The 26,643-nt window shown below is 57.0% G+C and overlaps 3 protein-coding genes and 1 long non-coding RNA gene across 11 annotated transcripts in view; 2 read left to right on the forward strand and 2 right to left on the reverse strand.

Moving 5' to 3' along the window:
- The window catches only part of DMTN (dematin actin binding protein), a 27,307-nt gene extending 22,568 nt beyond the window's left edge, over positions 1-4,739 (forward strand). For 5 of the 6 annotated variants that reach the window (XM_053930601.2, XM_045195600.3, XM_024560798.4 and 2 more), the window contains 2 exons: positions 2,327-2,391; positions 2,514-2,726. In XM_053930601.2, coding sequence (XP_053786576.1) covers positions 2,327-2,391; positions 2,514-2,711 — 263 coding nt within the window. In that variant the 3' untranslated portion in view covers positions 2,712-2,726. The other variant, XM_024560800.4, reaches the window with a different exon arrangement.
- LOC123479749 (uncharacterized) overlaps positions 1-9,499 on the reverse strand; it is an 11,091-nt gene extending 1,592 nt beyond the window's left edge. Inside the window, exons 1-2 of the long non-coding RNA XR_006655480.3 lie at positions 9,008-9,499; positions 7,724-7,820 (exon numbers count right to left, since the gene is read on the reverse strand). This is a non-coding gene — a long non-coding RNA (uncharacterized lncRNA). The remainder of the gene's footprint in view (positions 1-7,723; positions 7,821-9,007) is intronic.
- Positions 8,506-22,452, forward strand: FHIP2B (FHF complex subunit HOOK interacting protein 2B). Of its 3 annotated transcripts, XR_008427594.2 has the most exons (18): positions 8,512-8,797; positions 13,084-13,162; positions 15,123-15,292; positions 15,735-15,839; positions 15,933-16,055; positions 16,257-16,484; positions 16,587-16,783; positions 17,130-17,238; positions 17,446-17,522; positions 17,884-18,073; positions 18,899-19,044; positions 19,147-19,275; positions 19,425-19,515; positions 19,719-19,862; positions 20,213-20,353; positions 20,547-20,647; positions 20,856-21,200; positions 21,359-22,452. XR_008427594.2 is itself a non-coding variant. In XM_053930600.2 (17 exons), exons 1-17 carry the CDS (start codon positions 8,753-8,755, stop codon positions 20,992-20,994), a joined length of 2,178 nt encoding a protein of 725 aa, XP_053786575.1. In that variant the 5' UTR covers positions 8,506-8,752; the 3' UTR covers positions 20,995-22,452. The 3 variants fall into 3 exon arrangements, 2 of the variants coding, with proteins under 2 accessions (XP_053786575.1, XP_053786574.1); XM_053930600.2 differs by having other exon boundaries at positions 8,506-8,797; positions 15,123-15,256; positions 20,856-22,452; XM_053930599.2 differs by having other exon boundaries at positions 20,856-22,452.
- A 1,469-nt stretch (positions 22,453-23,921) lies between these two features.
- Positions 23,922-26,540, reverse strand: NUDT18 (nudix hydrolase 18). The gene is made up of 3 exons (XM_024561000.3): positions 26,269-26,540; positions 25,152-25,365; positions 23,922-24,928 (listed from the first exon to the last, which is right to left on the reverse strand). Exons 1-3 carry the CDS (start codon positions 26,428-26,430, stop codon positions 24,333-24,335), a joined length of 972 nt encoding a protein of 323 aa, XP_024416768.1. The 5' UTR covers positions 26,431-26,540; the 3' UTR covers positions 23,922-24,332.
- Positions 26,541-26,643: the final 103 nt, after the last annotated feature.

Raw genomic sequence — 26,643 nt, forward strand, 5'->3', positions numbered from 1 at the left:
TGTCTCGGGCCATCTTTGGAGACAAGCTACCACACTCTCTGAAGTCTGGGTAAGAGCTAAAATACACACAGGCCCAGAGAAGAGAGAACGGGTTTGAGAAACAGAGCGGATGGAATCGAGGGGACTCCACCGCTGACTGGCAGGGAGGTGAGGGACAGACGAGTTGGGTTTTCTCTTGGGTGCTGGGGCTGACAAACCTAGAGCTGAGAGCATGAGAGAGGCGGGTCTGGGGGGAGGTGCAGAGCCGGGTTTGGGGCACGCTGGGTTTGAAGTGCAAGTTTGACTGAGTCAGGAGCTTGAGGGGTGAGTCAGGCCTCAGGTAGAGTCTTCCAATGATGGGCAGTAGCGGGGCCGTGAGAAAGAGGCAACTGCGCAGAGAGAGGAGAGGGCAGGGATGGACCCGGGAGACCACGCACATAAAGAGAGGAGGTCAGGGAGGGATCCAGCCTCGGGGTGTGGGGATGCCCAGGAGAGGCCTCTCTCTCTGAGGTTTGGGGACTTGGTCTGGGAGAGGCCACATTAGAAGTGGACATACTCTGCTGAGCAAAAGAAGGGCGAGTCTCGATGCGGGAAGATTGGAACAGCTCCGCAGGGAAGGGGGCTGCCGCGAAGGCCATCCATCTTTAGCGACGATAATCTGCGTGCTGTGGGCTCCACCTCCACGGCCGCCCACCAGAGGGGGCCGTGGGCTGCTCCAGGCAGCGATTTCTGAGCCAGGTGCTGTGGGATGAGAGGCCAGGTGAGCTGCTGAGTGCTGGGGAAAGCAGTTTTGTGCCCAACCACGGGCTGAAGGACAGGGAGGGTGGGGGATCAGAACACCGGAGGGCCCCATGAGACTGACAAGCAGATGTGCTAGGAACAAGGCTGAAGGAGGCTGTAACAAAGAAAGGCGCTGTGGCCACGAAGTGGGACACCCAGGCTGCAAATGTGAGGGTGAACCTGGTGTGGCCGGCCAGGCCCGGGGCGGGGCAGGGTGGAAGGTGCGGGCACTGAGGGGGCTGCCTGCTGTACAGTGGAGGAGAAGGACTTGGACTGTTGGGGTGGGGAGCGGTCAAGGAACCCTAGGGTGCGTATGTGGCTAGGACATCCACAGGGTCACCAAAAGACCAGGGTGATGTTTCAGGATGGGTGGGAGGAGCTAACAGAGGCCTTTTTAGAGAGTATGGAATGAATAGTTAAGGCCTGCAGGAGGAGACTGAGGGATGCTCCGGAGGTCGGACTCCGTCTCCGCGGTCCACTAGCTTGCTAACTGCCAGCTGGCCTGGCACAAGCTGAAGAGCCCGACGTCCCCGTCGGTGTGGTGACGTTGAACGGCCACTTTCAAACGTAAACAAACATATACAAATAACTTGGAATGAAAGCTGTCTCATGTGCCTTGTGGATTGAAATTTTATCAGGCAGTTGAAGTAGAAATGTATACTTATTACAAAAGTCAAATGCTCCAATAATGATATTGTGAAAGCAGGTAATTTTCTACACAAAAATAACTAAGTATCTTCAAAGTTAAGCATTAAGGGGAAAAAACAAGTTCCCCAAAGCACATTTTGTTTTCACCAATTAAACTTCCAAGTAACAGGCTTATAAGAATGTATTGAAAAGACAGTTCCGTATAGTTGTGAGTCCGACAAGGCTAAACATTTACCAAGGTCTGGTGAGAGGGATTGCTGCGGAGCGCCAACAGTGTCTAGCAAGTGGACACAAAGGAGTTTTGAGATCTGCCCAGACCAAGAATCTTAGGCACAAAGTTTTTCTCAGAAAACCTATTACTGAAAACCAATTTTCTTGACTTATAATCCGCAGTGCTCGAAAGCTTAGTGACCTTATTCTGTGTGCAAGTTGCAAGTGACAGCCGATTAGGCCACCGTGAAGGGTGCTGACTCGGCGCAAGCTGGCAGCGAGGGGGTGGAGAAAGTCCTTGTTGCTGTATTATAATGTCAAGTGCTTGCGATCTGGCTACTAAATTCGTTCATAATAAAATTCTAATAATTGATTATTCTCACAAGATGTCAGATTTATTTTTGTGTCCGAGAGGTTCATTATGACAGTGAGCCTCATCACCTGACTACTGCAGGCATTCTGCCCGAATGAGTTTTCGGGGCACTTCTGTTAGAGACGGAGGGAAGGCATAAGGGACAGTCCAGAGGCACCAGCATGATGTCACTCCCTGAAGGTTATGGGCAAGAGCTGGAAGCCGACAGAGGCCCACCAGGTTCCCCGGGGTCTTTCCTTCACTGTCCGGCCCCCGGCCGGGGAGGCCAGAGAGGGAGCCTTCTCAGAAATGACTCTCAGGCCAGAGCGACTGAACAGGCCTCTCGCTCTCTTCTAGCCTTGCACGGTGGAACCTCTAAGTCATCGTCGCTCCCCGCCTATGGCAGGCCCACCCTGAGCCGGGTAAGGTCCCAGACTGCAAGGGAGGCATGTGCGTGCGGGGTCCCCTGAGGGACTGAGTTGCTTGGAATGGGACTGATGAGGAATACGCCAGCCGCCCTCTGACCCCTTTCTGTCCTTTCCAGCTACAGTCCACAGACTTCAGCCCATCCGGGAGCGAGACCGGAAGCCCAGGTGAGAGGCAGGGTCAGGCAAGCCAGAAAAGGGGCTCCTGCAGGCCCCCGGGGCAGCCGGTCTGTGGTGTGGGCTGGGCCGTGTGGCTGGAGGTCTGGGAGGCTAAGCTGGCAGGTTTGGACGCTTCCCAACCTCTGAGCCGCCTCTGAATAATGACTCCTCTCTCCCGCAGGTGTGCAGGTGAGTGGTTTCTGGAGGGGAACACATGGAGCACCAGAAGCTGTGGACAAGCGACTAGCAGTGTTGGGGGAGGGGGTGTTGGGGCACAGAAGGGCCTGGGGAGCACATGAGAAGCCCAGGATAAGCTGGGGAGGCCTCCCTGCCCCGCTCTGGCTCACTGCGGCTTTGGTCTCCCCAGAACGGAGAGGGCCAGAGGGGGAGGATGGACCGGGGGAACTCCCTGCCCTGTGTGCTGGAGCAGAAGGTGAGGGGCAGCGGCAGAGCCAGGGGGTGGTGGGCAGGGGGCAGAAGCATCTACAGCGGGGGGGCAGCTTGCGGAGAAGCCAGGGAAGTGAATGCGCTAAGGGGTCTCCCTGAAGTTGCTGATGGGGGGCAGCAGGGAAGCTGGGGCAGATGGATGCAACATGGCATGAACCCAGTGGCCCCTACAGGCTGATGAGGGGTCTGGGGAGCTGACGGGTTACAGTGACAGGGAATGCTATGACCCTGAGACTGCCCCTGCCCCCCAGATCTATCCCTATGAGATGCTGGTGGTGACCAACAAGGGGCGGAACAAGTTACCTCCAGGCGTGGATCGGATGAGGCTGGAGGTATGCAGGGAAAGTGTGCTGGGTGGTGCGGGGGCTCCTGGGCAGGGCGGGGGGGGGGGGGGGGGGGCGGGGGCAGCCTCCCCCGCCTGGTGGGGAAGACCTCAGCCTCTTGGTCTGGGTGCCCCTTGGTTGCTCCACCCAGCCCCACCGTCCTTTCCCTAAGCAGCCTTGGTGTGTCCCCCCACAGAGGCACCTGTCAGCCGAGGACTTCTCCAGGGTATTTGCCATGTCTCCTGAAGAGTTTAGCAAGCTGGCTCTGTGGAAGCGGAACGAACTCAAGAAGAAGGCTTCCCTGTTCTGACCGCACCCACACTCTGTGACTGCCCCTCACCCCTGCTGCTCTCTGGAGCTGGGTCCCTAGGCCCTAAAGCATCATCTCTTGGGGGAGCAGGAGGTGGGCAGAGGCAGGACCAGCTCTACATGCATGCGGGGTCAAGGGGAGCCCAGGCTCCTTTCAGTGCAGGGGTGTGGGACATGGACGTTCTTCCCGTGAGAAGCCAGGGCCGCCCCTCATCCCTGGCCCTCACAGCACAGGGCAAACCCAGGCTGGACTCCAGCACCCCAGAGTTAATGTCTGTGCCCTCTCCTTGTCCCCACCCCATGGAGAGGTCCCCAGAAGGGTGAGAGTGGGGACACATGAACATGACACTTGGTGGTCAGGCCTGTTAATATCCAGACCAATGGGCAGCTAGCAACCTGGAGCCTGGCAGGAGAGTGTGGGAGTGGGAAGCAGCAGGCAGGCAGGAGTGGCACCAGGACCCTGGGTGTACCCAGCACTCCTCACCTCGCCTCACCTGAGACAGCTTCCCCTGCACCTGGGCCTCCCCCATCTGACCCAGTGGAAGCAAGGTGGAGCTCAGCCTCCAGGCAGGGGCCCTCCAGCTTACCCTGTTATCTCCCTGCAAATCCTACGCTTTGAAGCCTCATGCTCAGCCCCTTGGCTTCCCCAGAAGCCTTGGCTTAGAGTGGAGATGCTGCCTATACTGAACCCCAGCCCCCCATTGGCCTCCAGGCAAAGTGAGCTAGAATCCTACCTTCTGACGCCCAGGTCCTAGGCAGAGCCAGGCCTTCAGGCTTCCTTGGGTGGAATCAAGAGGCCAGGCTGGGTGTCCTGGCCCCTCCCCGGTCCCAACATCCCCATCATCCCCCACCACGCTCTAAAGAATGTAATTTATTGGGGCACCCCCAGCTGCTTTCCTCACCCAACTCTCTGCCCTACCTAATCACATTCCCAGCTTTTCTTCTCTACGAATCCATACGTGTATATAATTATATATATATTTTTGCCCAGGTCTGGGTTTTGTTCCTGCCCGGATGCTGGCGTCCCTTTCCACTGCGTGTGTGCGCGTGTGATGCTGGGGGAGGGGAACTCTGCTTGGAATTAAAAGGTTGCATTGGGTCCCCAAATTCACTTGTTCTTTATGAGCCGCCAGATCTGGGTGCGGGACATATGACACCAGGCTGAGGGATGTCATGGGGGTGAAGGTTCAAAGGGGCACACACGGGGGGGGGGGGGGGGGGAGGCAAGCGGATGACACACACCCTGCCCTCCCCCACCTGGGGCCACCAGAGCAGGGCTGTCCAGCAGGCCCCCACCTGCTGCGTTCCTTCAGGGGCTGTGTGGTAGAGACAGCGGAGAGCCAGCTAGGAGGAGAGCCTGCTCCACCCCCCTGGGGCCCTGAATGCCCCCTTGGCAGGCAAGCTCACCAACGGCTGATGTGACCGCACCCTCCGGTGCCTAAGGTCCTGACTGTGTGGTGGGGAGGCCAGACACACAGCACAGGTCAGCGGGGTTGAGGAGGCAGTGACTGATGTCACAGGTCGGGCAGAGAACATCAAGGGATGGAGAAATGACAGACGCATTCCAGCAGGAGCAAGGGTCAAGTGGAGGCCCAGGGAGAAGGGTGCTTTGGTCTGGGTTGACTTGGCAAGGTGTTCTGGGACCAAGGAGCTGGAAGGTGTTCTGCAAGGTGTTCTGGGGTCAAGTGTTGAAGTGGGTGGGGGCAAGGATTCGATTGGAAGGTCGAGGCAGGACTTGGGTGTGGGTACTCGGGGGTCAGGGGTCGAGTGGCCGGCCTCACCCGGCTGGAACTGAACGTGAAGAGGAGTGTGTTTGGTCAAGGATCAGGTGAGTTGGTGGGGCGGGGTGGGGGGGCAATGCGAACCTAAGACTGGAGCTGGGACCTGAAGCGTCTCCCGCCCCAGGATGAGTTTCTAGCCCCTTAGGCCAAAAAAAAAGCAAAGTGGCTAAGAATCACTTCAATGTGGGCGATGATTTTAAATCTCCAGAGTTCTTTTACATTCACAACATTGTTTTACCCTCTCAGTGCACCTGTGAGGGCAACAGCACCAACCGTTTTCATGTGTTTAGCGAAGGAGAAAATTGTGAGATAGAGACATCTCATCCGAAGCCTGAAGAAGCTCCACACGACTAATGAGTAGAGGGTATAGCCAAACACCTGGGTTTCTGGACTGCTAACCCAGGACTTCCCTCGTATAGACAAAGGGCCTCTCGTAGGGCAGAACAGGAGGCACAGAGAGAGGAAGGGGCTCCACACACACACCTCTATGAGGCATCTGCGAATGTGTGCTTAACCTGTTCCGGCACGAGGGTGCTCTGGTGGGCAGGGCCGCGCCGCTGCGTGCACTAGGCTCCCAGCCCGCTGAGCAACTCAGCAAGCCCGGGGGTCTTTAATCACAGTTCACAGGGAAATGCTTGCAGTGGGGCTAGAGAGAGAGCAGGTCCTACAGGGGTGCCCAACCTTTTGGCGTCTCTGGGCCACACTGGAGGAAGAACAGTTGTCTCGGGCCACACATTAAATACACAAACACTAACAAAAACTGATGAGCAAAAGAAAGTTTTTAAATTTACGATTTTGTGTTGGGCTGCATATAGCCCATGGGCCTCGGGTTAAACACCCCACAGGATTTTAAATCCCTGAGATTCAGAGCAACTCATGCAGCTCCATCACTACACAAAAAAGCTTAGGGAGCGTCTCTCAGTGCCTTCTCCCCAAAACACATGCACATATGTGCGCATGCACAACCTTCACAGTCATTTCGTCCAGTGGTTGCAAACCTTTTTAGTGGCAACCTTTAAAAAAAATAGATCTTACTACTGCTATCTGGAGTACATTTGGAAGTTGAATTTTATAGTCGATTACTTATTATGAAAATGAGAACAAAGAAGCTATGAGGAATAAAAACTAAGCTTTTTAAAAAGATTTTATTTATTTATTTTTAGAGAGGGGAAGGGAGGGAGAAAGAGAGAGAGAAACATCAGTGTGTGGTTGCCTCTTGCACTCACTGTACTGGGGACCTGGCCCGCAACCCAGGTGTGTGCCCTGATTGGGAATTGACCCAGCGACCTTTTGGTTCACAGGCCGGCACTCAATCCAGTGAGCCACACCAGCCAGGCCTAATAACTAAGCTTTGATGAATAAAAAATTTAGGTCAGGGGTGATATATGACAGTTGCCCTTTCTCAAAAGGAGGGTCCAATTTATTATCGTATGTGGTTGCAGAGTATCGAGAAAATCCTGGTTCACACAGGTAAGTAGTTACAACATTGTGGTGGTTTCCACATTCTTCCTATTGAGTGGCGGCAGCTAGGCCCCATCTCCTTGAATCTGGGGCTTCGTGACTTGCTCATTTAAAACTGTCTACCCTGCCCCTGCCTCTGCCTTCATTCAAGCTGACAGGAGGACAGGCTTTTTATCCAAAGTCTTCCCCAAATGAGTTAGGTGACAGCAGAATTGAAATACATCGGCGACTCTAACGCTTTGGCATATAACACATATAAGGGAGGCACTGACTTTTATCAGAACCTTAAACGTAAAATCGAAACAGTTAAGCCAGATGAAAGGCTCCAGGTTCCTGATATACTTCCACTACACCCTACAGTTCCTTGACACGTGTTGAGGGGAAAAACATTTAATTCATCCAGCCGCTTCCTTTACCCAAGAGGCAATGGGCTCAGAAAAGAAGTACCGGCTGGACTGAGGTCTCCAACTCTCCAGGTCGCTTCTGGATACACAAACCAGGCTAGTTTCTTCCCTCTGTATACATTTTGGCTTAAAAGCCTCCTTGTAGGGCTCCTCCAAGAGACCCATCTGCAGAGAACTGTTAGAAAATATCCATCTTTTCCCAAGCAGCATAGGAGAACTGAGCTCCAAACACTAGCTCAACCTGGACTCAGACAACCCTTGCCTCAACTTGGACTGCAGGCCGCACTCCACAGCACCCAGCCAGCTCTGCGCAGGTCCCTCCTGGGGAATGGGGCCCAAAGGCAGGGAGGCCCCGGGACCCCACAGTTCTAGGTCCCACAGTTCTGTGACAGGGGTTACCCCCACCTCCCCATCCCGGTCCCTAGTGGGACTCTCAAAGCCTTACCCTCTCTTCACAGGATGGCAGGGCTCAGCAGAAATATATGTTGAACAGACATCCATATACTGTCCTCAGAAAGAATCTTAAGAATCTCTTTCCATTCCTGGAGGAGTAGAGGTGGGAGTGGGGGGGGGGTGCTTTAAATTGTCAGACTTGGCAGGTAGAAGGCGCATCCCTAAGGCCCTAGCTTTGGACATTCCAGGAACCCCTGCTCTTGTTGAGGGTTCCGCTTGCGTAATCTTGGGGTGTAATTTTCCTGGTGTGACGACCACACGGGAAATCCTCCTTCTGTTTCTTCCCTTGGGTCAGCTAAAAGGGTAAAGTGGAGCCACTGTTACTTCCCGTGGGACCTCTGGCCCAGCGCTGTACCCACTTAAAGCAACAAGTGAAATTAATTTTAACATTAACCCAATATATATATTACCACAACATGTAATCCACATAAAACCTCATTAGTGAGCTATTTTACATTCTTGCACTAAGTGGTCAGAGCCCCGGATGTATGCACTTCACCCTCAGCCCACCTCAATTAGGACGCACGTGGTTCCGGGCTCCACAGCCACATACGGCCCGTGGCTACATTGGGGGACGGGGCGAGGGGGGGGGGCGGCGGGGCCATCTGGAGACCTACAGAACCCACAAAGCTTCTCATTCCTGATGGAAACAACCTCCCGAGGCCCACTCGCACTCCTCAAAGAGGAGGGTCGTTCTCTCGCTGCCACCGGGCTCCCTAGGGCATCCCGCGGGACTGAGCCCGCCCCTCCGCTGCGGCGCCCCGAACCCTGCTCAGGCGCCCCTCCCGCTCCCCGGGGTCGACTTTCTTTCCCACGGCCGGCGGGCCGGGTAGGGGCTGCGGGGCCCTACTGGAGAGCGCCCCCAGCCCAGCCGGGGCGGAGCGGGCCGCGCCCCGCCTCCGTCGCCTCTCGGTGCCGCGCCGCCCCTGCGCCCGGAGCTCCGCCGTCGCCGCCGCCGCCCAGGAGCCGGGAGCCGGGAGCCGGGAGCTGAAGCCGGAGCCGGAACGGGCCGGGCGCCATCATGCTGAGCCGGCTCGGGGCGCTGCTGCAGGAGGCCGTGGGCGCGGTGAGGCCGTGGGCGCGGGGAGGCCGGGGCGCGGGGCGGCCGCGGCGGCCCGGGCGGAGCCGGCGGCGGGCGGAGGGCGCGGGCCGCTCCGGGGAACGACCCCGGCGGGGCCGCAGCGCCCTTCCCGGCCTCTCGCACAGCGCTGCCCGCTTCCAGTGGTTCCTTTCCCGACCGCGCCGCTTTCCCAGACTGCTCCATTCCTTGACTCACCTCCCCAAGCTGCTTCCTGTTTATTTTTCGGCTCCCCGGTCTCTCCCAGCTCCCAAATCTGCTGTGCCAGAGCGCTTCCATGCCACCCGGGAGTTTCTTTCCCCAAACCCCAAGTTCCCTTTCCTGGAGAGCTGGAAGGCCTCCGTGTGCCTTCCTCTCGCTTGCTCCGCTCTTCCTGGTCCCATGTGCTTAAAAACACAAGCTGTCCCTTCTCTCCCTCGGAGCCCCCGACCACTCCAAGACCTTTTCAGGCCCTGCGCGCCCTCACCTCCACTCGGGAGTGCGGGCCCTGCCTGCCCCGTCCCCGGGAAGCGTGAACAGTCGGGACAGACAGTCGGGGGTGGGGGAGTGCCCTTGCCCTGGAAGCAGCCTCCTGCAGGTTTCCAACATATTCTCTCTCATTACAGCAGCCTTGCATCAGGGGAGGCCAGCCGTGGGGGCTGTAGCCCTGTGGGGAAGAGTTTATTGATTTCTTATATTCTGAGTTTGTGCTTTTGGCGTTTTCTGTTGGGGGCGAATGCTGGTCAGAGGCGGCCCACTGGGTTCACTTCATTCACTAAGATAAAAGTGCAGTTTAGATAGGATGGGCAGAGGCTCTGTACTTAAAGTGACCCTGCCAACAGTCTGTAAAGTTAATGATTCCTTTTGTCTCAGCATAAACCCTCTCCTAATTGATCAGTTTAGTGTATCAGATTTTCTCAGGAGAAGCAAAACCTTGGTTTCCACCCCCTCCTCCCCAACAACGCCCACCCCCCTTTGAATCAGAGCTTATTAGGAATTTGCTTACATCCCAGCCTTGAGCAAACTCTTGAAGAAAGTGAAAAGCTCCTGCTCCTTCCAGGACTGCCCCTGCCCTGCCCTCCAGGGATGTCCCAGGGCTTCAGGCCATCCACCTGGGAAGGGTTCTGTAGAATCTCTCCTTCCCCTCCTCCCTGTCCCCAGTCAAGACAGCTGTCACCTTAGAAAGTGATCTGACAAACTACTTCATACCTCTCAAGGACAGCTCCACGCAAAGGCAGGTAGAGGTGCATGTGGGTGAAGCGCAGACAAGACTTCAGCCTACGAAGTGAATTTCTAATGCCTCCAGTGCAGGAATTTCAGAGTCAGGGACTGGAGGAAATATTCGTGGTCAAGGGAGATAACTTTTAGGCAGGTCATTTCCTTAGTCCCCTAGAAGTTTGACCCTGTGTGATTGTCAGGAGAGAGGGGAACCCCTCTTTCCTCTGCACCCCCACATCTTGCACAGAGGTCTTCCAGGGCCTGGGCCTTCAGGGTAAGACCCCAGCAAGTCAATTGACTCCTGGTTGACTCCAGGTTAAGGAGGAAGCATGCTGCTCTTTCCTGCCCTCTTCTGACAGAATGAAATAGCAACCGTTACCTTTAAAAACAAATCATTTGGTACAATTTCCGTGGTCTGGAGCGAGAGTAGCTAACAGTCGTCTCAGGTGAAGACTGTCCCCCTGCTCTCTTTTGAGTGGTCTGTTTTGGCCAACCTGCATTCTCCCATTTCTACTTTCCATACTGTATTATTATTATTAATTATTTATGCATTTTGGTTTAAGTGCTGGCAAGGTTTTGGAGACTATAAACGAATTTTGAGGTTCAGGGAGCCTCCATCACAGACTGTTGAGATCATCAAGTGCTGGTTAAGCGTCAGAGGCCTTCCCAGAGACAAGGAACCGTGGAGCAGTGTCTTAGGGAGCTTGCTGAGCTATGTAGTAAATGCTACTTAGTCCCTCTGTGCGTGCCCTTCAGGGACACAGATTCTGAAACGCGAGCCCTGGCCCTCGGGGTGCCAATGGTCCAGTAGAGGAGATGACCGCTAACCCAACCATGTAGCATCACACAGAATGTGATAAAATGTGGCCACAGCCAGTGTGTTTGGAACGACTATGGGAGACGCCAGTCTGGTGAGGGCCACGGTCCCCACAACTAATTTTGAAAGACGACAAGATTGGGCAGCCAAGGCAGGGGCTGTGTGAAGGCTTCAGCTTCGGTGTTACCATTTCCTCCCAATTGCCATGGTCTTCAGAGCATTCTTTTTGCCTTTGTTTTCACACGCAGCTGCCAGATGACTCTTCCCAAAACACGGCCCGTCCTTGACCTGCTCCCCATTGCCTGCAGATACACGTTCTTGAGTATGTGTTTCTCCGGACCTCTTGGCCTGGTGTTCACGGCCCCCCGTGCCCTCATCGGCCCGTCCTGGCCCCAGACACACTTTGCAGAGTACCTGCTGCAGGGGATGTGCTTCGTTCATCCCTCATTGTCGGAATCTGACCCAGTGCTTCAAGTTTTAGTTCCAGCCTTCGCTGTTCCATCCCAACGGGAGTGGCCCGTCTTTTCCCGGAAGTCACCTCCCTCCTCCCCTGTGTTCTCCTCTCCTACTACTTCCTGTCACTGAGTTAGTTATTCGGTGCAGGCTGAGATGCTCTTCTCCTTTGTGACACTGGGTCTTGGGCACCGTCGTATTGCCTGTGGCATCTCACAATGGTGTCTTGTATTGGGTTGGCCAAAAAGTCCATTTGGTTTTGTCTGTAAAATAAAAGACACAGTTTTCATTTTCACCAATAACTATTGATTTGGATATTTTGAGTATGTTGGCTCTCTCCCGCGTGGTAGAACGTTGATTTTTTTCCTCAAGTAATGTCTCGATTTGATTGCTATCAACTTCATCTGGTCTACCTGGCCGTGCAGCATCGTCCAGCGAGAAGTCTCCAGCACAAAGCTTCACAAAGCACTTTTGACAGGTTCAATCAGTCACAGCACTTTCTCCACACACGGCACAAATCTTTTTTTGCATTTCAGTTGTTTTTACCTTTCTTGAAATAATAAAGCATAACATGCCAAAAATGTTGCATGTTTTCTTCCATCTTCAATATTAAAATTGCTATACAGTCACTAATTTTGATAAGTTATTAAAAAATGTACAGCTGTCATAATACAATCTAACAAAATTGTTGTGAATGAAGTTAGAGACAGCTAAGCCCTACTAGAGCCATCTTACAGAAATAAGCAAATGAACTTTTTGGCCAACCCCATGCATAGCAGGCCCTTGGAAGATAGCCCCTGAATAGAGAAAGGAGGAGATACACGGTTCCCTAGTGCAGTAAAACAGGAGGTGAGAGGGTGATGCGTCCGGGAACCAGGAGAGGGCTTTGTGCAGCTGGAGGCCCTCACCGGACCTCACTGGGGACTGCTAGGGTCTGGGTGAGTGTTGATCCAAGGCCTCCTGGGCACAGGAGTAGCTTGAGCAAAGACCCGGCATAGAAGCAAGCACCTTTGGAGAAAGAGAACCTGATTATGTATTTTTCTCCTGCAAACACATACTCTGCAAAGAAAGAGAAGAAATGCCCCTTTTGGGGAGAAGTTTTCAGGGAAAGTGATTGTTCTTGGTTCAAGGACAGGTGCAGCCAGGCTGTGGAAGTGGAGAGAGCACTGGAAAGGGGGGCTTTAGGGCTTGCTGGGGACAGAGTCGGAATCCCCCCGTGGCCAATAGAAGGCGCCAGAGGAGACGTGGCGGGAGCAGAGCTGGCTAAGGAAGGGCTCGGGCTGCACGACCTGCATGCAGCCTGGATGAAAGCTGGATGTGCATCATAAGCGAGGCCCTTTCTTAATGTTACGCTGGTGTTAAGTCATCTGGCTGAACTGAGCCTGTTGTAGCCTTTAGACAGCTTTTCACCAACTCTCAGATTCAGAAGGACCTGAAAACTTTGTCTCTACATGCGTTGCCTCCGTGCCACTTGCTTTTGTTGTTTGGTGGTGCGCTCCTGTTTTCCTCCGTGCACCCCTGTTGTGGCATGACTGTGTGGTGTTGAAATGATCTGTCTCTGTGTCTGTGTCCCCCTCCGACACTATTAGCCCTTCCTCCGAGACGGGCTGTGGAACCCTGCCTGCGGCAGGCAGAAGGATGGCATTTCCGGCAGGAAGGGGTGGCTGGGGAGGGGTGCCTGATTGTCTGCGACAGTTGGATGTGACTTAGAGAACACGTGTCCGTGGGTGGTGGAACGTCTGTCTCTGCACGTCCTGGCAGCGGCGGAGCCCATGTCATGCAGGTCATGCCTCTGCTCTCTCCGCAGCGGGAGCCCACCCTTGACCTTTTGGAGGCGTTCGTGGAGCATTGGAAGGGCATCACACACTACTACATCGAAAGCACAGGTGACGCCTGGTCTTCCCTTCAGGGAGCTGGGAGGACAGTGCGGGCAGACCACAGTGCAGCTCAGAGACACAGGAGTCCCAGGGAAGGGGACATCTGCCCTTTTGAGGGAGGAGCTTTGTGAGGCGGGAGTGAGAAACCCAGGCCTTTGAGGGTCTCGCTGGCCTTCTCTGCAAGTTGAGCTCCACTCACCCCCAACTTCCTGCAGGGTAGAGCATCCAGGCCTTCAGTCTAAGTGCCTGCGTCCAGGGCTTACTGATCAAAAGAAAAGAAATCGAACACATTCTTCTTTTCCCTGAGCCAGCTTAGAGGGGTAGGAGGAAAACAAAAACCAAGGCATGTAACTACGTGGTCCGTGAGCCCCAGCTGACATGCCAGGGAGCCAAAGGCTGGGGCCTTAGGGCCCAGCAGGCTCGCACTGGGAGGCGGGCTCCAATTGGCTGCTTTGCAGTAGGTGTGCCGGCATTGGTGGATGCACACTGGTAGCCAGCTAACCCCGTCCAGCATCCCTAGCTTTCACCTCCTGCAGTTCAGACTGGTGTTTGATTCCAGCCTGTGCCTGTCATAAAGACTTCACGTCCAGGCTGAGCTAGCCCTGGAAATTAGAAGGTGGCCTTGGACACTCTGAGGGGCCCTCTGAACCCTCTGTTAGACTGGGTTCCTCAGGCTGGCGCTGGGGACGTCTGGACCAGGTCACTCTGTGTGGAGGGTGCAGTGGGGCGCACTGCAATGGATTTAGTGGCAGCTCTGGCCTCTGCCCTTCAGAGGCCAGGACCCTCCCTTCTCGTGTGACCCGTGTAAATGTCTCTCTGGACATTACCAAACGTCCCCCGGGAGTGGCAGGGGAGGGGCGGAAAAGCTGCCGCCGGGTAAGAACAACAACTTTAGACTGATAATCTCTTTTATTTTAATTGAAATATAATCGACGTATAACATTAGTTTCAGTTGTACAACATTAATTCAATATATGGATTGATTGCAAAATGATGGCAATAAGTCCAGTTAACGTCTGTCACCACACGTAGTTACAATTTCTCATGATGAGAGCTTTTATAGTCTCTCTCAGCAACTTTCCCTTGTACAATACACTGTTATTAACTATAGTCACCACTGTACATTACACACCCCGGGACTGATTTTATTACTGGAAGTTTGTGCCTTTTGGAGACTGAAGATCTCTGGACAGTGAGCCCCAGTTCACCAGGAGAGCAGTGAAAGGTCCAGGATGGACTCAGGCCCACCTGGGGCTTCACCTCTGCCCAGTCCTTTCATTTCCAGAACAGTCCCTGTACCGGAGGCCTGGGAATAGGCAAGGCGGCTGCCTTGCCCAAGAGCCTATGCTTTCAAGGAAAGCTAGGGGGTGCTCAAGGCCAGTCCCTGAGAGCCAAAACCTTCCAAACACACTCTACCGTGGCAGCTCTAAGAAAGCCCCACTAACCAGCTTCTCCACTGGGACCTCTGCGTTGGTGCAGCAGAGCCTGAGCCCATGGTTGGGCTCGGATTTTTTTCTTGTCTTTTAAAAAATAGAGTACTGCCTTCTTTGAGTGGAAAAGGGACATAAACGGGCCCCAGGAAATGATCGGTTGGGAAGCCGCCAGAAGACCCTGGGCCCACAGCCGCTCACTCAGGCCTCACTGCAGCCCCGGTCAAGGTCCGTGTGTTGGCCCCAGGGTTTGGGGGCAGACGGATGCCCTTCCCTCTGATAAAGAGCCAGGCTGTACACGCATGCTCAGAGTTGTATCCTGGGCCTTGTTCTAGAAGGTCTTTTGTGCTTTTACATACAGAGGCACGGACTGTGACTTCCATTTCCTCTGGCCTTTAACTGTGGAAGCAGACTGTTACCCTGGCCTCTCCAGGGTGCCCTCAGCCACCACCGCCCACCCCTGAGCCCCTTGGGCCTGACCCCACAGAACCAGAGTGTTCACCTTCTCCCTACTCACTGTTCCCCCGAATCTCAAATAGATGAAAACACCCCGGCCAAGAAGACGGATATCCCCTGGCGGCTGAAGCAGATGCTGGACATCCTGGTGTACGAGGAGAGGCAGCAGGCGGCGGGCGAGGCTGGGCCCTGCCTCGAGTACCTGCTGCAGCACAAGGTCCTGGAGACCCTGTGCACGCTGGGCAAGGCCGAGGTGGGCAGGACCCCGCTGCCTCCAGAAGCTTCCGGCCAAGCCCCAATCCCAACACTACGGGTGGGGGGCACTGCGGCCGGCCCCTCAGCACACCCACCGCCTCCCCTTGCTCATCTGCTCTGGTGCCCTGCTCTCAAGGTCGGCGTTCACTCAGCAAAGATGTGCTGGGGATGAGCCTGTGTCAGGCTGTGTCCTAGGCACTGAGGACACAGCAGGCTTAAGACAAAGGAGCCCCCATGTGTGTTTGGTGATGACAAGGTCATGGAGCTAAATCACACGCGGACGGGGACTGGCAGCGAGTAGGACGCCTGTTTCCATGGCGAGGGAGGGGGCTTGTGGAGAAGTGGCCTCTGAGCAGGGGACAGAGAGGAATTGTGCAGGGGCCATGCCCTGGGGGGCATGGCTTCCTGTCCTGACCGGCACTCCGCTCCCTGACCCGCAGTACCCCCCGGGCATGCGGCAGCAAGTGTTCCAGTTCTTCAGCAAGGTGCTGGCCCAGGTTCAGCACCCGCTCCTGCATTACCTCAATGTCCACAGGCCTGTGCAGGTGAGGGGCCAAGAAGCCAAGGGGCGTGTAGGGGTGCAGCCCCCTCTTCCCTGTCCCCCACTCCCCTCTGCTTCTGTGCTGCTCCCCTCCCAGAAACTTCTCCAGCTCGGCGGGACAGATCCTGGATCCCTCACAGAAAAGGAGGAGGTACAGTTCACCACTGTCCTCTGCTCCAAGATCCAGCAGGACCCAGCCCTGCTCACCTACATCCTGGAAGTGAGTGCCTTGTGGGCACAGGAGCACGGGGCCCAGGCCCTGGGCCCCGCCCCGTGGCCCCTCTGAGGAAGCAGAGGTGCACAGAGTAGCTCCCCGCCGGCCCCGTGCGAGGCCCTAACAGTCCACACACCCTACATTCCCCGGGGACAGCATGGGGAGTGGGCTCCACCACGACCTAGCCTCATTCAGCCTCATCTGCAGGGTAAGAAGACTTCTGCTAAGAAAAAGGCATCCAAAGAACCCGCCGCCTTGCCTAGAGAGACGACCAGTATTGAGAACAAGGACCACCCCCACAGAGAGGCTCCTGACAGGGGTCCCTGTGGCGCTCAGGCTTTGACCACCCAGCTGCCTATTGAGACCCAGGAGCCTGATGGGGGGATTGGGGAGAGCAACCTGGTCACCTCGCTGGTTGGCTTGTGCAAGAGCAAGGTGCCTGATGCTGAGACGGCATGGGCTAGGCAGGGTGAATCGTGGGGTTGGGAGCCTTGGGGGCTCAGGTGCATTTGCTGAAGTTGTACCTCTGTTCCCTAGAAAGGTCGTGTGGCCCTGAAGGCCCAAGAGAACCTGCTGCTCCTTGTCAGTGTGGCTCCCCCAGCAGCTGCGGCCCACCTGGTACAGAGCAGCCCCTTTTGCCCTGCAATTGTTGAGCACCTTTGCCATCTGTACCAGTCCATGCCCACCTTCCTGGACCCTGCAGACATTGCCGCTTCAGAGGGCATCAGCTGGAGGTAGGCACTGGGCCAGGGAAAGCAGGGCTGCATCTTCAGTGGCTGGAAGCCTGGCCTGCCCGCTGGTAGCCAGTTCCTCTCCATTTCCAGGAGGGATGGGGACCCGTGCTGTCCATCTTCTTCTTCCCCAGGTTACAGCCCATCCTAAGGGTCTTCTCACCCTTCAGAGAAGCATCCCTTTTGCTTCTGCCCAAAGAACCTCCTATTGAACTGGCCACCTCACCATACACCCCCGCCTGCCTCCCACCCTGCAACAGAGGTTCCCTAGCAGGGGGAGGAAGAGCCCTGCTTCCTCCTGGAACAGAGCCAAGGCAGGCCTCACAGCCCCTCCCTCACTGTCCTGCAGGGTACCCAGTGCCCCATCTGACGAGGCTTCCTTCCCGGGCAAGGAGGCCTTGGCAGCCTTTCTGGGCTGGTTCGACTACTGTGACCATCTCATCCAGGAGGCACACATGGTGAGCGGGGACAGGGAGTTCCCTGCCACTGGCTGCCCTCCAACGTCTCCACCTGGAGGACTTGGTGGGTCTCTTGGAGCTGGGCAGGCCCGGGGTTGGCAGGGACCCTCTGCCTGTTGTGCTGGACACTGTACCAGAACAGTTATTTCTTGGTGGAAAACTGTCAGTGGAGGTAAAGGTGTTTACCATGTGCTCTTTGGTGCCCAGGTGGTTGCAGACGCCTTGGCAAAGGCTGTGGCCGAGAAGTTATTCGTGGACATTCTGCAGCCGCAGCTCCTACACGTGTGAGTCTATGTCCAGGCCCCTCAGCGTGGCTGTGGTGTGGATCCAAGTGCCCACCGCTCCTGCCCCTTCCTGTCCCTACAGCCAAGGACCTCCTTAGCCAGAGCCACGTGAGTCTGTGGGCTCCATTGGTTCATGTGGGCCAGGCCTGCCCCCGGCATACACGCGGCTCAGGGCCACCGTAGGCTAGCAAAGGCCTCCGCCCTGGGACTCCTTGACCTCAGGAGGGATGGGAGTGAGCAGAGAGACACAAGCCGGCGATATTAGGAAACCAGGAAAGGACTCTGCCCCCGCCCCCACTCATCCACTCCCTGTCCCTCTGGCCTCCCCTCCCCTGCTTGGCTCATTGTTCTGTCCACATAGGTCTGAGCAGAGCATCCTGACCTCCACTGCCCTGCTGACGGCCCTGCTGCGCCGGCTCCGCTCCCCTGCGCTGCTTCAGGAGGCCGTGGCCTTCCTCCTGGGCACTGACCTGTGGCCGGCAGCCCCCGAGGACAGCCCCTGCACTCTGTGCGCTCAGCTCATCAGGCACTGTGACCATCTCTCCGATGAGGTGAGATGGGAGGCCTCTCCACTCACTCCCACCACACCCCTGCCAAAGGGGTCTCTCAGCTCTCCCATTTTCACCGTTCTGCCTTTGCGACAGTGAAACCTCCCCCCAGAAAAACAGTGATGCAGTGATTGGTCCAGACCAATCTTGTCGCGCAGCAGCTGTCTGCAGTCGCCCAGCAGCGCATCGTGCGAACCCCTGTTTTAAGCCCAAATTTTCAGGGAAAAAAATCTTTCATTTTAATTTTTTAATTCAATTTTGTGTTTATTTATTTTTAGAAACAAAACGGATTATTGTTTTCCAGGGTATTATTTTGTACACAGGTATTGTTCTTGCTTTCTAGAGTTAACACTTTCAATGTGTAAGCCTAAATAAAAAAACTAAAAACACTTATATAGATACAGAATTAGTACCACCCATGTATAATGCACATCCTTATTTTTCCCTCAAAAATTTGGGCAAAGAAGTGCGCATTGTACACAGCAAAATACGGTGCTTGCGCTGGCCCTTTATAGTTTGCAAACCGCCTCATTGGACGTGTTTAGGCTCACAGCCACTCTCGGAGGTAGGGTGGCCAGCATTCCGTTTTTCAGACATAGAAACTGAGGCACAAAGAAGCCAACTTCTTGGCCTATTATCATGTCAGATTAATAATGGAACCAGCCAGACTTCTGATTCCCAGGCCAACACCCTCCCACTCCCTTCAAAACCTGCCAGGGAGGGGGGGACCCCCTTCTAGGGGCACTGTTCTCATCTGGGTGAGCAAACCCCAGGCGCACCCAGAAGCCAGGGCAGGAAGGGCATCCTGCTGACCCCTTCTGGCCCCAGATCAGCATCGCCACGCTGCGGCTGTTTGAGGAGCTGCTCCAGAAGCCCCACGAGCACATCGTCCGGAAGCTGGTCCTGTGCCACCTCGAGGGCCGCCTCTACGTGGCCCGGGGTTGTCCGGAGCCCGAGAGCTATGAGGACACCCTGTAAGTGTGTGAGGACCCCCAGGCCCCACCCCAGCCCTGAGCATCCCCACGGTCTTTCTTTCATGGGTTCATTGGTGCCACGTATGTGTGCTCTGGCCACAGAGACCTGGAGGAGGACCCCTACTTCACAGATGGCCTCCTCGATGCCAGCTTCCGGCCCCCTGCCAAGCCTGCCCCAGCCCCTGCCACCACCCCAGATGGCAAGACAGCGGTGACTGAGATTGTCAACAGGTAGGGGGTGGGTCAAGAAGTCTGAGCCACTTGAGTTCTGCCTTTGGCCACAGCCCTGCTGGGGCACAGCCCAGTGTGGTGCTCCCCCCAGGGGTAGATGGAGTGGGGCAAGAGGGGCGCCCCACCACACCAAGCCTCCTGTCTCTCAGCTTCCTCTGCCTGGTTCCTGAGGAGGCCAAGACTTCGGCCTTCCTGGAGGAGACTGGCTATGACACCTACGTCCACGATGCCTACGGACTGGTGAGTGTCCAGGTTGCTGCCAGCACCCACTCCTCGCCCCTCAAGGCTGTGGGGTTGATAACTCCACGTTCTCCCCTGCGAGCTCTGCCTGAGGTGCTTCCAGCTCCAGCCAAGAGCCCTGAGCATACCTCCCTGTGTGCCCTGCCCCGCCGCACTGTGGCCTCCTGACCGTGGGCCTCCTCTCAATTCTCCCTCCTGTCCAGTTCCAGGAATGCAGCTCCCGAGTTGCTCCCTGGGGCTGGACCCCAGCTCTCACACCCCTGGACCCCCATGAGCCCGAGAGGCCTTTCTTTGAGGGGCACTTCCTCCAGATGCTGTTTGACCGCATGTCCCGGATTTTGGAGCAGGTAGCCAGCAGGACTGGGCCAGAGGGTGGGGTCCACAGGAGCACCCCAGGTGGGTGCCTCTGGAGCCTTTCGGGGGAGCAGGCCTGCCCATGGCAGGTAGGGGGTCGAGCCATCTTCAGTTCCGCAGCTCCACCCCCCCACCCCACCTTTCCCCAGGCGGGAAGCCCAGCTCGCCTCTGCTCCACGTGCCCTGACACGCCTGGCCCTCAGCCCCGGGGAGCCATGACACACACATCATGTGTGTCTCCTGCCCCCGCACACGCTCGTGCTGGCCAGGTGCCTCTCTGGGGGGTGCAAAGGTGCTCACCAGCCCCTGCCAACCCTTGGTTTGTCCACCATGTTCCCTACAGCCATACAGCCTGAACCTGCAAGTGACCTCAGTCCTGTCCCGGCTCGCCCTTTTCCCCCACCCCCTCATCCATGAGTACCTCCTGGACCCCTACATCAACCTGGCCCCAGGCTGCAGGAGCCTGTTCTCTGTGCTGGTCCGGGTAGGGGTGCCTGGGAGCGTGTCAGTGGTGGGCAGGGAGGGAGGGGTGCGGGATGGGGTTGGGGCTGCAGGTGTGGGGACCTTTGCCAGTGCCAGGGGAAAGCACAGGCATCACCCTCCGGTGCAACAGAGTTGGGGCATCCTGCTTGAGTGTCGCTGGTCCCCACCTCAGTCCTCTCTTGTTCCTGCTCCAGGTAATCGGGGACTTGATGCAGAGGATTCAGAGGGTACCCCAGTTTCCAGGCAAACTGTTCCTGGTGCGCAAGCAGCTGATGGGTCATGTTCCTGGGGAGCAGTAAGTAACTAAAGGAAGTGGGTGCTGGGGAAGAGCCCCGGGTGGGAGGGCAGAGCGCTCCAGGGTGGGGAGGTGCCTGGCCTTGGTGCAGAGGGCCTGTTGCTGAGCTCTGTCCTCACTCAGAAGGGTCTGCCACTGGGTTATGCCTGGGGGACACTGTGATGTCACCAGTGACCTTCAAGCCATGACTCTCTACTCTTCCCCTCAGACTGGACCACCAGACCCTCCTCCAGGGTGTGGTCGTCCTGGAGGAGTTCTGCAAGGAGCTGGCTGCCATTGCCTTTGTCAAGTTCCCCCCACAGGGTCCTCATCCATACCTCTCTCCACCCCCAGAGGGGCACATCTGAGCCAGGAGCATGGCGGGAGGGGAGGCTCCTGACCTCGCCTCTGCCCAGGAGCTGCCTCCTGCCTGGCACAGCCACCACCACTCTTCTCCCGGGGCAGGGGCCTGGCCCCGTCTCCTCTGTGTCCAGGGACCTCTGCCTCGGTGGCTCCCAGGTCACCCTGCCTTGCTGGCTGCACCAGGCTGGACTTCAAGAAGTGGGTCTCCAAGGTACCAGCAGCCAAGGAGCAAAAGGGGTGGCCTCCCAGGCAGCATGGTGTCCCCAGGGTCTTCTCAGTAGAGCTGGGTGATGGCCAGGCGACCATCGGAACCCAGACCCTCCTGTGTTCTGTGCCTGTCACCTGTCTCTATGGGACATCCGTGGCCAGGGCCAAGACCTATGACTCAGTTCCAGCCACATGAGGGGAGTGAGCTGACAGCTCCGGAGCCGGTCAGGACTGCAGGTCAGAAAGATGGGGCATGGGAGCCCTGTCTCTGTCACACTAGGTACCGTGGATGCTGCTAAGACTTGACATTTTTTCCTCCTGCCTTCTTGACTTAACCCTTGTGGAGGGGTACTGGGTGGCAGAGGTAGTCCACTCTTCTTGCCTGGCCCTCCTGGAGACTGTTGCAAAATCCCCAACCACCTCGTGGCAAATGGCCAGAGCATGCTCCGCGCCCAGGCGGGGGCAGCTGCTAATGAGAACCTTGATGCAACTCCACCAGGGCGGGAGAGGGCCTGGGGAGCCTGGGGCTGGGTGCCAGGCTCCAGCTCCAGCTGGTTTCTCCCTGGCGCCTTCTGAACCCGTCTCAGCAGGTCCACAACACCTGGGCAGAGGGGCTCGAGACCAGGGGAGCCCAGGCCCAGTCTGCAGTATTCTCGAGGGAATGCTCTCCCAGGGGGGCCGGGGAGCTCAGGGTACAGAGGATGCCAGGGCACCCACCTGGTGGCAGGTTCCCCACAGGCTGGCAGGGAGGGCCTGGGGTCCAGGCAGCAGCCCCAGCGCTCTTCTTGCTGCATGCCCTCTGAGGCTGGGGCTGCCACCCCACCCGGCCCGAATCTGCCTCGACCTGCAGGAACACACAGGCGGCGCCAGGCATTACCTCACAGCAGGACTGCAGTTGCTGGCTTTGCTCCTGGGCAAGGAGGAGCAGGCCAGAGCCCCTTGCGCTTCCTTTTCCTGCCCATGCCGCTTCTAGAAGCCAGCCGCAGGTTGCCAAGAGGTGACATGAAAGAGGAGGAAACTCAGTGACCTCTACCTCTCCCGCATTCCTCCCAGCTGGGGAGGGCTGGACTGCTGTGCTCAAGGACTCGGCGTGGGTGTCAGCATGGGACGGGAGCAGAGCTCAGTGGGCAATCTGGGTCTGGACTCGCCGATTCTGACGATGTTCAAGCGTCCAGGAGTCACAGATACTCCCCTCCTTGATGCACTTCGGCGCTCCTACAGTGTTTCCCCACCCCAGACACCACAGCAATAAACGGTGTGATTGCGTGGACACAAGCTGCCCTGTTCTCCACCCTTCGAGTCCTTCTGCCCAAGGCTCCACTGCTAATTTGGGCCCATCTTCCTCCCCAAGGAAGACAAATTAAGTTCCTTTTTCAGCACTGGAGTGGAGGGGGGGAGGGTGGTAAACAGACAGGCTCTGGCAGTGCACGTCTGCCCTTCCTCAGCGCCTGCCAGGAACGGCCTCTCTTCGCCTGGCAACACTGTTTCTGCTCCGCTTGCCCACAACCAAGGCTGGCTCGCCTCGACACTGCGAGGAAGCCGGCCAGCTGCAGCGTCTGCATGCAAGTCTCACATCAGGTGCTTAGGCTGTGCGTTGTGTGGCTGCTTTAGTGGTGGACAGTGGGCCTGCTGGTTTAAGACTCTTGTCCCTAAATGTACGTATGCCGTGGATCCTCTGCGGGAGTCACCAAGTGCATGCCGGGACAAGGAAAGCAAAAGGCTTGAGAGGGCCAGTCAGTGCGCCCCACTCAGTGCAGATTAGAATTGCTTGGGTGGCTTTTTAAATGACCAGTGCCCCAGCCCCACCCTCCATGAGTTAAATCTCTATCTGGGGGTGGCCCAGAGTTGTTCCTAAAGCTCTCTGGGCGAACCTGACGGGCACCTAGGGTTCACAACTACCACAGGCTAAATACTGGGAGCAAAGATCACTGCCGTTGGACGTGGCTGTGGACTGGGGCGTCCCTCTTACACCGAGAGAAGTGAGCCAGAGTGAAGGGTTCAGGTCCACCATTTAGGGAACACTAGTTCTCCGGGGAGACAGGAGGACTCCTACCACAGCCCGGAGGCCAGAACGGATGGCAGCCAGCAGAGAACTGGGTGGGGGTGGAAAGCAATGGGGGGGGGCGTGCTCTGAGGGCCCCGGTCCTTCCCTTCGGTGCCAGAGTGTAGTTACTTCAGAAGGGAAGCCCATCACATGTTTCCCCGCTCAGAGTCAGAGACTGGGACTTGAGAGGCAGTGAGGAGTACACAGTATAATGATTTGGCTGGGCTAAGGGGAAATAAAGGGGTTAGGTTGGGTTGGGTTTGGTTAGGGCCAGAGTTATAAAAGGGCAGAGGTAAGAGCCAGGGGCCAGCAGTGTGACCAGCTCAAACAAGGAAACCCAGGCAGGGCAGCTCTTTTGACTCCTGGCCTACCTGAAGCTTCCCTGGTGTTCTCACTCACTGCTCAAAACCTGGAGGGGATGCAGGAACGTCCAACCCAGGCACGCAAGTTAAAGAGGTTCTCAGTGGGCCCAAGTCAGGCTGCAGTGGACAGCGCAGCAGGAGCCTGCCTGCCCAGGCCCCCAGCACCCAGCAGGCCGGCCCCTACAGTGTCAGCCTACTGAATGGGATGGCCTAGGTGGCTGTCAGTGGGACAAGGGGAGGAGCTTCTCTTCTGAGGGGAGTCCCCTGCTCCTTCCTGCCCACTTTCTCCCCACGGAGACATTTAGGACGGAAGGCAAAGTAAGCAATAACCTATTTACTCAGCAAGGGGCCTGTTCCCATGGAGTGACCTCCCTCAGCATTCCTTCCATGTTCTAGGTGCCTGAGAATCCGGCACCAAAAATGATGAGAAGATGCTGTCTCAGGTCCACAAAGTTCTCACAAACCCTAAGGGAGCAGTGCCCTCATTGTGCCTCAGGACAACTGGGTCCTTGGGCTATGGACCCCTTGCTTGGTAAAGGCACTGTCCCTTTCGGAGCAATGTAGGGACCTGCCCCATGGCGAGGAGCGATGGAAGTCCCCCTGAGAAGACCTCCCCTGTTCACAATATGACGGGACCCCTGGTTGCCAGCCTCCTGCCTCCCTCAGGGGAGGTGAAGCCATGGTGGAGGGAGCGCAGACAGCCAGCTCCTTCTCCACTGATGGCACCTTCCTATCTACTGACCGGGATAACAGACGTTTCCTGAAGCCTCCGTAAGAGCTGGCTTTGTAGGTCTTCCTCCATCACCTTCCACCAAGAGAAGTTCTCACCCCGAACCTTTGGAGGCTCATTTTGGATACCTGGGTTCCGAAAAGCCACTGTCACCAGCACATTCAGGCAGACGCCATCCGTGTGGTCCTTGCCCAGGTGCTGTAGTCCAAGCAACCCCTTGGTCTCCACTGACAAGTGATGCAGAGTCAGACACTCCTGCAGCAGCCGCAAGACGGCCACCCTGATGCCACCCCTCTGCTCCGTGGGGGTGAAGCCACAAGCAGTGACGGGCAAGTGAGGCACCCCCTCTGTGCCCACCAATACCCACACTGTGTGGACACTGGTAAAGGTGGCCACAAGCCGCTGACAGACCAGAGTGCAGGGAAGCTCTTGGGGCAGAATGAGAGGGTGCCTGGCCTGATGGCGGTACTGGGCGGCCAGCTCCACCAGGCGCAGAATGTCATGGGCTCGCAGTGGAGTGGGCAGGGAGGTTCGTGGGTACCAGCCAGCCTGCAGGGACTCTGCATCTGCCTCCTTGGAAGTCTTGAGAACTCCACCTGGGGGAGAGGTGGGGATGGGGTAAGGAAAGGGTCTGCGCAGAGAGAAGTGCTGGGCCTGGCCGAGGAAACAGCCACCTAGGCCTTCTAACCCGACACTCAGGCTGGAATCGGGAGATGCCAGGATTGTACCAGCCAGAATAGGAGCTCATCTCGCCTGAGGACGAGCTAGGGGACCAGTGTCAATTGCAGCCTGCCCACACTGCCACCAGGTGTGCTGTACCTGTGGGGCGAGCAAGGAACGTGAAGCGGATCCAGGAGGGGCCCCGCTCCTCCACAGACAGCAACGTCAGAGGCTCGCAGTGCAGCCCGGCCTCCTCCTTCACCTCCCGCTGCAGCGCCTCCACGATGGTCTCCCCACGCTCCATTCTCCCTGCCGGCAGGTACCACGACCCATGGCACTCTTTCTTGGCCTCCTGGATCAGCAGCACCTCATCCTGAGGGATGAGAGAGGATCCTCACCCCCACACAGCCAGGCTGGGAGCTCCAAAGGAGGGGCACAGCCAGCAGCCTTTCCTTGCCCCAGGGCTGGGTCATATATTAAACACAGTCACCCAGTTCCCCCTTACTGGTGGATACCCTCAAACTGTTGAGCTCTCCTGGCGAACTGCTCTTGCATGGCTGCCAGCTGCAGCTGTCCCTCTCTGCAACATACCCCTTTGCATTCAGACTTCATTGCAGAAAGGGGCTAATAATCCTGGGAGCTGCTTCAGGGGCTGGGGATCAGGCCCCTGTGGGCGGGGGCAGAGCACTGCACTGTCTGCATGTCTTGTATCTCTCACCTCCCCTGTGGTTTATAAAGTGCCGCAGCCTGTCCTCACACTGGAGTCTGGGCTTTGAAACGTGCCCCCACCCCATACAACTCCCACCTACAGGCCTTGGCCGCTGCTGGCTGTTGTCACAGCAACTTGTGCTGAGATCAGCATCAAAAAGAGCAATGCACAGGGGTGAGAAAGGGGTGAGTGTATGCGCAGGTTGTGCCATCACTGCCTGTGGGACCCAGAGGAGGTCTCTGCAGCACTTAACTGATCTTTAAGAGAGCCCACTCCGCCAAGGCAGGCACTGTGCTGGCTAGATTCTGGGAAAACGAAGAGGAGTAAGTCCTCCCCACAAGGAAATGAGGCCTAGTGGGATAAGACAAACAGGCTCCTGGACTCGGTTTCTCCTCTGTGCATCTGACAATCACAGGTCGGGCGCGCTAGGCTCAGATGTCAGTGTGACAATGCTTTGCAAAACTGGGAAACGCCGCTCACAAATAAGTGGTGGCAGCTGCTGGTAGGTCCTCTGTCCCCACGGCCTGGTTGCGCGTTCTGAGGTGGGGGCCGGCGGCTGAGGCTCACCTGCTCGTTGAGACACACGGCCAGGACTACGTAGCAGACGTTCCTCCGCAGCTGCACGGGTGCCAGAAGCTCCCCGGCCGGCTCCGAGTCACAGCTGTGCACACACAGCCCCTGGCCCCCCAGCACCGCCGCGAGCTCCCCCTCCAGGCCTTCCGAGGCCATCTGGCGCCCTGGAAGGCGGCGACCGTGGCCCGTAGACCGGCCAAGCCAGATGGGGTGAGACGCAGGGCAGCTAGTGGTGCGTGGCCTGGCTCCCCGCAGACTCGCGCGGGGCGTGCTTGCGAACGCGGAAGTGCCAGCTGAGTCCCGGCTGTTGATAGGCTGCCCGTCTGTGGCCTACCCGGATTGGCTAGCCCGTCTGGTCACCACGGAGGC

This window comes from Desmodus rotundus, chromosome 9 (assembly GCF_022682495.2).
Source record: "Desmodus rotundus isolate HL8 chromosome 9, HLdesRot8A.1, whole genome shotgun sequence".
NCBI classification, from domain to species: domain Eukaryota; kingdom Metazoa; phylum Chordata; class Mammalia; order Chiroptera; family Phyllostomidae; genus Desmodus; species Desmodus rotundus.